The sequence below is a fragment of the Penaeus vannamei genome, chromosome 3 (assembly GCF_042767895.1).
Source record: "Penaeus vannamei isolate JL-2024 chromosome 3, ASM4276789v1, whole genome shotgun sequence".
Classification (NCBI taxonomy): Eukaryota; Metazoa; Arthropoda; class Malacostraca; order Decapoda; family Penaeidae; genus Penaeus; species Penaeus vannamei.
The window spans coordinates 51,125,424-51,137,644 of NC_091551.1; the positions used below are offsets into that span (position 1 = coordinate 51,125,424).

General features: G+C 35.5%; 1 protein-coding gene across 1 annotated transcript; it reads right to left on the minus strand.

The window, feature by feature from the left end:
• Nucleotides 1-517: 517 nt before the first annotated feature.
• Nucleotides 518-5,693, minus strand: COX5A (Cytochrome c oxidase subunit 5A). The gene is made up of 4 exons (XM_027350755.2): nucleotides 5,531-5,693; nucleotides 1,336-1,448; nucleotides 1,011-1,181; nucleotides 518-839 (listed from the first exon to the last, which is right to left on the minus strand). Exons 1-4 carry the CDS (start codon nucleotides 5,607-5,609, stop codon nucleotides 741-743), a joined length of 462 nt encoding a protein of 153 aa, XP_027206556.1. The 5' UTR covers nucleotides 5,610-5,693; the 3' UTR covers nucleotides 518-740.
• Between the last annotated feature and the right edge of the window lie 6,528 nt (nucleotides 5,694-12,221).

The following is a 12,221-nucleotide window of genomic DNA, read 5'->3' on the forward strand; positions in this document are numbered from 1 at the left end:
TGCATCCAGAAACTGTATCAAGAATACACTTCATCCTCACTATTCTTACTTTCCTTTTTAAATAAAGCTTGTGTTCTTTATTTTCTCTATAATTAGAAAAGGTCTTATACCCATATTTGAATGAAATAAGGGATTTATTAACTGCCAGTGATGGCAAATACAAATATGCCAAGCCCATCATGTTTAGTTTGTCTTTACAGATATAGAGCTTCACAAGTACTTCAATTACCAATGAACCATTTACTAGTACTACCCATGTTTAACTTTTTAAATCTTTTATTGCTGTTAGTAATATCAATATTACATTAATTATGTAATAATAGCATCATCAAATTTTTTAACTTTAGTTAAATCTTTTTTCTGGAAAATCAGTTGAGGTCAAGAGATCTACAAACTGACTTTATGGTGGCTAAGAACTTGTGGAGACAAAATATAACATTTTTTTGGCAGCATTATGTTAATGTACGTAACTGCAGTTAAAGGAAGAACATTAACGAAGGAAATAGAAACTAAAAAGTACCTGTACATAATATATTTGTAAATTAAAATGGGTTCAGATCCCCTATACAAATTATTAACATTTCCTTACACAACATGGAAAGATTCCCACAGACTTGGGAAATGTACTGTCATTATTTAAAGTTGTATCTTTTCTTTATTATCACTTGCCCTGTTACTAGCTTTTATCGCTGAATCATTATGTTCCCAACTAATCATAAATACGTAAAATGTATTCTTTTTTATTGGTCATACACACTCTCTAGGGCAAGCTCAGGTTTGTCATAGCCCATTTCTTCTGGGGTGCTGATGCCCAACTGAGCCAGTGTTGGCTGGATCTCCTACAAAACACGAGACAAATTTGTATAAATATAAAATCTAATAATAAATTATCCACCTCATACGTCAGATCCTTACAAGTTTGACTCAATATAATTACTTGATATTCCATTAAATAACAATTAAAAATTAGAAAACCAGAGTCATATTATAGATAATCAGTTTAAGCTTACCTGTAAAACATAGGGATAGATTTCCTTTTGTTTGGCACCACACTTGTCCTTGATTGCCTCAATGAAGCGCACTGCCAGGGCATAGTCATTGCAACGACGGCAAGCATTCAAGGCAGCAACAATGATCTTGGGCTCAGGAACCAGGTCCATACCACACAGATCATTCATGGCCTGAATTTAATTTAACAATTAATGCTGATACTTGCACAATTTGTTACAAACCATGAAAAAACAAACTCCATGATAGGTAAGTTTCACTTTTCTTCCTCTTTTACCTATTATAAATTTTGAATATACAGCAAGACAAAAAATAGGCAAAACTCACCTTGCGAACTTCCCAACCATCAATGTCTGGTCGGGAGAAGTATGCTTCATAACGGGCATCAAATTCAGCATCTGTCTCCGTTGAATGCTTGGACATGCTACGACTGGCTGTCGCTGTAAGAAATCAAAAAAAGTTTCATTACGAATAACTAAGACAACAAAACTGTCTTTATAATTTTTACTTCTTTAGAATGTGTTGAGCTTTAGTAATGGAAGAATTTGTGTATCTAGATAAGTCAATAATGCAACCCCAAAAAGGGCAAACACAAATGGACAGTCAAAATCTGCTATTTACATATATTAGGTTATCATCCTCAAAATCTAAAAATCTCCCTGCTAAATGGAGCCAAAGGAAAGTACTAAACACTGTAATCATCTTTTGGGATTGTGGGGCAAGGGGAATAAAAATCATAACAATCATAATAATAAATTTAAAATAATGGAAGATCAGTGGCTGTATTGGGTATCTTATTTCACCTGCAATATGGTTATGATTTTTCAAGCAGTACTTAGGCAAATTTTGGTCTTTTGCATTTGAAGACCTTATTTTATTCACAGTTATCAGTTTACTTACCTTGCATGAATGAAAATGTTAGAGATTGCTATAAAAAAAATAAAAATGTATAGGAGAATCCAGTCATATAAAAAATAAAAAGACAATGTTTCACCAAAGGAAATAGTGTGTGTGTGTGGATGGGGATCTTCACTGAATGAAATATGACAGGTCCAGAATTACTACATTTCATTCATAAGGTTGAGGTAGGAAAATGTGACTGTGCCATTGGCTCATGCAGAGAATCTACATGGGAATCGAGGATACAGGGGTGATATCATGGGTGTGGTTGATTGGAAACTTGCCAGACATAAGGCAGAGGATACTATTTCATTCATTATAAAAAAGTCGCAGGAAAAAACTCCACTAGCCTTGCCAAAATTATAGAATATGACTGTAGCACACATTAAGCAACTAGCCATTATTGTGGCAAATAAGAATTTAGTGGTTATGCATGCTAGTATTGCAAGCAAGACTACTTGCCTCTTTGCATAAGAATGTCTCACTACTCAGTTCATAGCTGTTCCAGTCTGAACTCCCCAAATGTTAAAGAGGAATTAGCCTTCCCACTTATCATAAACATTTACATTTTCAATCTTGTTCAAAACTTCCTGCATCAACAATTATTTCACATAGAACTATCCAGAGCTGTCTACTGTACTGCAAGTCTTTGTCAACTGGAGGATCTACACAAGATTATTTCTTAACTGTAGTTTACTGCATTTTATATTCTATCATTGGTTTATCGGGTTCTGTCTTAGTAAGATAGTACTAAGATATATATGACAACAAGCACTTTCTTGGGCTCATAGTAACACTGATCAAGATTGAAGTTTGGTTGTCTGCTATATTGTCGCCTCACATGTGAAATCTCTCTCTGAACTCATAGTATCACTTCTGCTGTGTATCCTGGTAATTCAACTTTGGAAGAGAATCTGGGCCCATAATCATCTAATAAATCAATAAAACTGGCTATGATTTCCCCATCAAACCATTCATTCAGTGAGCATTAAAGAGTTTTATAAGGTTAAAGAAAACAAACTTAACTAATCCCAATTTGTTTAGGATTATTCTTATTCTACTTCTGGATTTTTTTTTTACAGTATGGACATGCTCATCAGAGACAAAGTCCCAAAACCCAAACCTTGGTATGTATGGCAAGACAGAGCTGAAGCTCCAGAGCAGAAAGTGGAGTTAGGCTGTGAGTGTCATTTTCCACAATATTTTTCCTTTTATTTGTGATGCTACCATTAATGTCTGGAGATTATTACTTGTGCCAATAACTGCAACTTTTTATCCTATATAAGAATACCATCTTCAATTTGTTCTAGCTTAGTACAACCATACTGCAAAGATTAACCCTATTACTTCGTACACTGGTATCAAATATTACAATATGCCCTTTATAATTATAATGTTAAAAATTTTTGCAACAAAAGGTACAATTTCAAGTGAATTGGGATGAAACAGGCCACAAGGAAAATACCCTATTTAGATATCTTCTGCTAGCATCTTCAAAACAATTTGCAAAACTTTTCTGTTTTTATTTCTCTTCACCAATCTTATACTTTCAAGCAACAAATACACAAATTTTGCTTAGTTTACATATACCAATATCATTAGTGTCACTCAAAAACACTGACATATAACAAAAACTAAGCAAATTCAGTGTAGCATATCACTTTTCATATTTGGTTAATCTTTATGGTATGGATGCACTACACTAGGGCTAACTGTATACAATATTCTTGTAGAGGATAAAACATTGCAGTTGATGGTACAAGTAATAATCGGTAAGCATGAACAGCAATACCACATATAAAGGAAAAATATTGCAGAAAGTCCCTATCCACGCCTAGATCTACTAGATACTTACGACTCTTAGCTCTATCTTGCCAAAAGATATATCAGAAGCAAATAGAGACTTACTGCAATAGCCACAGTCCTTGTGGGTGCTAAGAGAATACCATTAAATTAAGTTACCGCAGAGTTAAGTTGTTGGTTACGAGGCGAAAAAGGCTGGACTTGGTCGCTGGAAGCATCTGGGGATTTTGTCTCCGCATGGTATTGTCCAAACCTAATTTATTAATTTTTGATGCTATTCTTTTCCTGCACAGATCATATATATCAGTGGGTGTAGTTTTTGCATAACTTTATGGCAGTGGCCTTATAGTGTGGTTGTTATGGTAATATGAGACATACATAAGCCCTCAGTAAATTATATGACTCATAATCAGCATGGCATTAGTGAAACTTGCCATCAATATCATATTTCTAATGGGTCATTGTTCGAATATCTTCACATGACCAATCCCAACGAAAGTAGCATCAATGAATTCCACTAATGCTGCGTTTGGAACTCCTCGTCCTGCTTGTCCAGACAAGTTGGACAACACGTTTTGACATTTCGGAACCTCTACTTTCTCGTCCTGGACAAGTTGTCCATCTCGTCCTCCTGTGAAGCTGGGCGAGCAGGACGAGATGCCACAAAAGCATTTGTATGTAAACACTGACAGTTGCAGGGTAATTTTATGGTCCTTTAACCAAGATGGTAATTACTTATTTTCCTTACACAGATTCCATACCTCTCTATGTAGTTAGTAACTCAGTGTAAGAAACAAATATGGAGCATTTGGTTATTTGTGTTATATATCTCAATTTTATGTAATTTTCAACTTTAAATAATACAGCCTGTGGTCACAACGGCCAGGAATACAGTGCACAGCATAGAAATGGCGTTCTCAATGGAGCTGCCGCTCTTCCAGTCACTGCTTATGCCTGTTACATTCTACATTTGTTTATCAATGGGAACAAAGCTAAAAAACCCTTCTAAGTGCCAAATGCGTCAAATCTCACTCCAAGAGGTTTGTGCACTCGTGGCGAGTCCTTTCCGTTACCCTGGCCCTTGCAAATGACGGCAGTTCACATGACCGGGTAGCTGCTCAAGTTTTTCCTTGACGTGACCGCAACGTCATTCGGGACCAAGGGGTTGATAATATTATAAAAGGATATTTTTGTGTCAGTCAGTTGCAGGTGAGTTAAATATGGATCAATGGAGTTACAAACTTACGCAGCATGTAAAATAAAGACCAGTATGTTAAAAGAGTGCATGTTTACTTTCAAGCCAGTTGCACTCCGGGCAGCAAGTCTCAGAGGCTCCGAGCGCAGCCTCGTTATCTTACTGGTCCTGACAAGTTGTCTGGATGAGCAAAAAGCGGAGTTCTAAACACAGCAGAATCCTATACTACCCATTTAAGTGGGACATTTGCCACAAAATGCCCCAAACCCCCGCATTCTTGGTCCCAAAAGAAGGGTAGGGCATGAAAGGTACATTGCAAATTATGCAAATATGGCCTTTCTGCCCAAATTTACCCACTTCGTAAATAGGCCTAAATATACATTGGGAATCGCAACCCATTAACCAATAAACACTCCATTTCATCCTTTCCATCATTCATTACACACTACCAGCCTTAAAGCCCAACAATAAGCTCTCAACCAGAAAATAAACCGAGCCAGAGACAAGAAATAAGGCCAACAAAGTCTGCCTTCTCCTTACTCTCCGTTCACCTTCACGGAGGTTTCCCCTTCGTCACGTACACAAGTTATCTCTCCCAAAATCCCCATTTCCCGCTCCACTCACCCGCAGGAATCCTCGAGGAAGTCTCCAGCAGAGATGCCTTGGCGACATGGCTGACCCTCGTGAGCGCAGAACGGAACATCTTGGAGGAAATCAAGGAACTCGAGAGAGTGTGTCGTCTGAGCGGCCGGTTGCGAGCGATGGAGGATCAGCTGAACGAGGCCGGAGGGTCGGCAATGGACGTGGTTCTCAGGGATGGCTGGCTTGGTTGAGGGCGATTTTAGCCTATTTCTAAGGGAAAATAATGCTTTTTGGATTCATTTTCGGGTCTTAGGTAATACGAACTGTATACATGTTGCATTGAGATCTTAAATACTTTCGATTCGTTATTGCATAATAGTTCGGAGGAATATTTATGTTATCGATTGCAGAAGGAATGGTTCGCTTGCGTCATATTTATCTATTCTTATATCGATTGCATAGTTGGTTTTGGTCTTGAAAGTAGTATCACTTGTGAGAACACTTTCATCCAAGCATGATTCTAATAACTCAGCAATAGGCTTTGCAGTTAAAAGGGAAAATTCGGCAACCGTGGCGGGAATTTCAAACGGTTCCGAACATTAAAATAACATATTTCTTCATCAATATTATAATTTCCATCACCATGTACATTACCATGATATTTGTGATAACAATGATAATGATAATGATGATAGTTATAATAATGATGTTGATGGTGAAGTGATGAGGATCATGATGGTGATAATGATAATAATAATAATAACAACAACAACAACAACAATAATAATAATAATAATAATAATAATAATAATAATAATGATACTAATAATAATAATAATAATTTTAATAATAATAATAATAATAATAATAATAATAATAATAATAATAATAATAATAATAATAATAATAATAATAATAATAATAATAATAATAATGATAATAAAAGATAATAATAATGATAACAAAATGATAATGATAATAATAACTAATGATAACAGTGATAATGATGATAATGATAATAATAACTAATGATAACAGTGATAATGATGATAATGATAATAACAACAACAACAGTGACAAGGATAACATTGAAAATGATAATAACAATTAAGGCAATGGTAATGATGATAATGATAATAATGATAATAATAATAACAAAAAGAACTACTGCAACAACAAAAACAATGATAATAACAAAAGTATTAATGATAATAATAACAATAATAATAATGATTATGATCATGATAATAATAATAATAATAATAATGATTATTATCATGATGATAATAACAATAATGATAATGATGATGATAATAATGTTAATGGTAATGCTAATAATAGTAGTAGTAATAATATTAATGATAAGAATGATAGTAATGATAATATTAATAACAACAACAATAATGATAATGGTGATAACAATAGTAATAATAATAATTAATATTATCATTATAATATTAATGATGATAATAATAATAATGATAATAATTACAATAGTAAAAATAACAATAATAATAACAATAATAATAGTAATGATGATAATGATGATGATGATATGATTATGATAATAATGATAATATTGATAATAATAATCATAATGATAATAGCAATAATGACAATGATAGTAATGATAATGATAATAATAATACCAATAATAATGATGATACTAGTAATGACAATAACAGTGATGATAACAATAATAACAGTGATGATGATAATGATAATAATGATTATGATAATAACGATGATGATAATAATAATGATGATGATAATGATAATGATAATAATAATAATAACAATAACAATAATGATAATAATAATAATAATAATAATAATAATGATAATAATAATAATAATAATGATAATAATAATGATAATAATAATAATAATAATAATTATTATTATTATTATAATGATTATGATGATAATAATGATTATAATAACAATAACAATAAGGATAATAATAATAATAATAATAATAATAATAATAATAATAATAATAATAATAATAATAACTATTCTTATTATTATCATCACCATCACATCATCATCATTCTCGTTATCATTATTATCATTATCCTTATCACAAGCATTATTTTCATGGCTGTTATCATCATTATAATTGCTGTCAATGTCATTATTTTCATTATCATTACTATTCTTATTATTCATAATTGTTATCATCATTCTTTTCATCATTATCATTAGTATCATCGCTATTATCATTATTATTATGACTGTTATCATTATCATATTCATTATCATTATTATCACAATTATTATTAGTAGTATTAGCATCATTATCATGATTATCGTTATGGTTATAATTATTATTTTTGTTACTACTTTTATCATTATTGTTATAGTCATTATTGTTATATTCACCATGTTTTCATCATTATAATTTTCTGTGATTATTAATAATCATCAATGTTATTATTACCATTTTCATTATTGCTGTTGTTTATATTATGATTATGATTATCATTATAGTTATTATTAGCATTATTGTCACTAGTATTATCTTTATTTTTATCTATCATTGATATTACTCTTGTCAGCTTTGTACTGTGAACATTATTGTTATTGTTGTTATTATTATCATTAATATTATTTTTATTATTTTTTTTATACCATCACTGTCGGTTATAATCACTATCATCATAACTTTATTATCGCCATTGTTATTATTCATTATCATTGTCATCATCACTGTCATAATCATTACTATTATCATTAATATGGCTACCATTATCACCGCTATCATTATCATGAACATTATTAACATTATCATTATCATCATCATTATTACAGATATTATTTTTGCTACTATCATCATTACTATTATTACTATTATTATCATCATCATTTTGCATCGCCCTCGGGAATGAGCAGGGTTGAAGCGGTTGTAAAGGGAAGTCAAAATCAGGCAATTGAGATGCAGTATTTCCCCTCCCCTTTAGTTACCTCCTCAAGGACAATACTCACGTTTTAGGACGCGTGGAGGTTATATATTTTTTTTCAAAGAACGCTGGTATTTTTTTTTTTTTTGTATCATCTTCAACCTCACATCCCCTTTTATAATGATCATATTTACATCAACACGTGGAGCCAAGGACAAAAGGTGTTAACGAAGCCAGAGCTGGTTAACGTTCGGATAATCTGGACGACGCATGGGAACTCCGCAGTCCAATCTTACTGGAGTAGGAAAAATGCATGACGAAGAAGTCTCCTAAAAACAAACATGGGCCGTCTTGTTGTGGTGTGGGGTTTGAGTTCCAAGCTAAATATGTCTCAGGAATCCCCCCCCCCCCTCTTTGCTTCCGGTTGAGTTGGTCTCTCTGCTTAACGGGGCTCATAGGGGGGGGAGGGGGGAGGAGTTGTTCCTGTTGTGCTGATCCAGTAGCTGGGGTCACACTTTCCCACCAGGGATGTATCTCACCAGGGAGGTGTCACCTAGTCACGTGTTTGCCGTGCGTGGCATCCCTGTGAGCTGGGAGACATGGGCCCTGGAGGTTGAGCGATTTGTGTGTGTGCAACTTGCGGTTAGCAACTCTTCAGCCTCTCGGCGAATTGGTCCAGCTTTAGGCACGTTAATCAGCTGGTCTCCTTTGCAGCAATCACTGCCTCGTCGACATAGCACAGTCCCGCCGCTGCCTTCGGCTTGTGGGAATAGCTGCGTGTCCTCTCTAACCCCTGCAGCTATTAGATGGGCTGGCTACAACACATAGGCTCCCTTTGTTGACGCCTAAGCGGGTAGAATGGGATAAAATCAATATTCATGATAAAAAAAAAACAAAAACGCAATGCTACCGAGTAAATGAAATGTCGACTCTAGTTTTCTTTTGTGAATTTTGTTTGTACGTAGATGGCTTTGCAAGTGCTCAGCCGTCAATGAGCCCGGGATAAGCCAGATGGGAAAAGCCTCGCCCAAAAAGGAAGGAGGCCTCTCCCAACAACATCCCTACCAGACACCTCCACCAGAAGAGTTCCCGTCCGGAGTTCATTTCTGCAAAGGCCTCACTATGAGAGGAACAGCCCCTTCTCATTGGTGATGCCCCTGTCGACAACAGGAGTAAAAGTAACAGTTTTCGGGAAATCTGATGAGGCGGTGAAGGTGGCCCAATTTATGCTGAGGGCACAGTGACCCAAATCATTGAAGCCCTGAATGAGAGGAAGCCTCGTTGCACGGAGCTAGACCTCTTTAAACTCAGAACGACACTCCCGACCTCATCCCAAGTTAAATCTCAGCCTAAGAGGGCAAGGAAAAGACGGAGACTGCAAAGATCAGTCTCCCCGGTGACTCTCTGCAGCACGAAGAGACCCACTAAGGGGAGGACAGCAAAAAGGCCAACGAGGACCTCGCAAATAGTTAGGAATATAGCGCAGAGTTCTCCGATCCTGACATACCAAATGCCAATTTGGAGGAGCGTTGTGGCACCCATCTAAACACACTACAGTGGAACATCAGTCCCTTTGTGCTGCCGAGCAAGGACCAGGGTTACTTTTGTTAAGGCATCTACCCCATGTTTCAGGATCATCAGCCCTACAGACTGTGGAGAGGGAGTCGACCATCTTGCTGTCGAGATCCAATTGGCGGTTTCTACAAGCTAACAACGTGTATAGGAGGCCAGGCTGAAGAAGCTTAGGCATCAATGACACTGCGGCACTGGACATTGTCATTATTGGGAGGTATTTAATGACCACCATCCTATCTTATCTACTGGCAGGGGAACAGATGAGCCAGCCGCCACGTACCCGGAGTGCCTCGGGATCGCATATCACAGGATAAAGAATCAACGCTTGTCAGAGGTGGCTCCTGGACTTCAATTTGCCACCGTAGCCCTGGTGGAGGGAATGAGATGGACTGTGACCAAGACCTTCACGAGCGATCACCATGGAGTCGCCCTCGCCCTCCTGGATTCTGGTCTATCGCCAGTGCCTCCGCCCACTCCCCGATGGAAGGTGATCTCTGGTCTAGGGAAGACAAGAGGAAAGGGATCGTGAAGGATTTCATGTTTCATATCATATAGAGTTACTATGATGAATATTTTCTACTTTGTATTGCGTAAATATTTGAGGACAATTCTATATTTCCAATTTACAAGGATTTATTTTCTTACAGCCTCTCACCGCGATTGTGCCCGTACGTACCTTTGTGTGTGTGCAAGCTGTTATCACCTACCAAGTTTGGATACACTATTTATGCCTATCAGCTTGGCATTACGGTTTAGCGGGCTGCAAGTGTCTTACTTGACGCACTCCAACAGGGATTTCTGGTATTATTATGACAAAATAATGGAGACCTATCACTGAGTAAACATACTGGTTGAACTGCAGACGAAACAAAACCCCGATAATATCTCCCTCATGAGTGAAGTTGTCTGATACAAGGTCTATATAAGTACTTTTAAAGACCTTGGTCAGATATGCGTAGGACACTGCCAAGCAGGTTAGATGAAATAGTTGGATTCGGTGGGAAAGTTCTAGCCACCAGACGTCCCTCACTGAAATGCGGCGATGCGTGGGACAGGCTACCAATCGTTAATCTCCCAAGATGCTCTCACCAGGTCCTTCAAGGAGGCAGAGAGACTCCTTGGCTCTTAAATAAGTACCGTTGGTTCCACTGTTTACTTGCCAGGCCGTTGAGAGTTTCGCCCAAGATACGGATTCGATAATTTCCATTATTTTTCATACATACCATCACTTATTAGCATTGCTGGGGGTCTATTCCTATTTTCTCTGTTTACATTTACATATTTTCATCTGCAGTCCGCTATGTCAATTCTACTATGTCTATGCTCTTCAGGTTAAACAATACCTCTCCTATTGCGCAGTCCGGTGTCGTCTGACCTTTCGCAGACTAAATACTAAATGTTTTGTTTCTTATTATTATTCGTAATCTAAAAAAAATGCAAACTTCGAAATAATTATATGGTTCCTCATCACAGACGCGTGATCCTTTCTTAGTGTTTATGAAGGAAAAGGCGGGAAATTTAACGCTAGCTACTTTTTATTATTTATTTTAGTATAATTTACAGCTTCTTGAGTGTTTCCTTGCACCATCAGGACACTGTCAGGTCTAATATGATATTACAAGATCAGCTTCATTTTGTCCATAAGAATGGCATTGATAGTGGCGATAATGAAATGGAAGTGGTAATAGGTGTTTTTGATTATAATAATGCCGAAAATCATTGCGATGATAACAGTTACGAAAGGGATAAAACAACAATAATAATAGTGATTATGATAATGTTAATGATAATAGTAATTATTATAATAACGATAACGATGATTGATGATGATGATAATTAATAGTAGCTGTAATGGTAACAATAACAATAATAATAATAATAAACATAACAACAATAATAACAATGATAATAACAATAATGATTATGTTAGCAATGATAACGATAATTGAAATGACAATGATAATACGAGTAAAGATAAAGGAAATATATAACAACGGCAGCAGTAATGATCCTACTACTATACTATCATTGTTTCTCATGTCGAGTTTCACCAATATGAATATGATATTTATTTGTCTGCTGTTTGTTTAACTTACTACTGTTACTCTCAATCCGATCATAATTATTACTGTCGTTATCATCGTTATTATTATTGTTGTCATTACGACTATTATCGTCATTAGTAGTATTATTATTAGTAGTCATATTAGTAGTAGTAGTGTTATTATGAGTATTATTTTTTTCATCATCTTTAC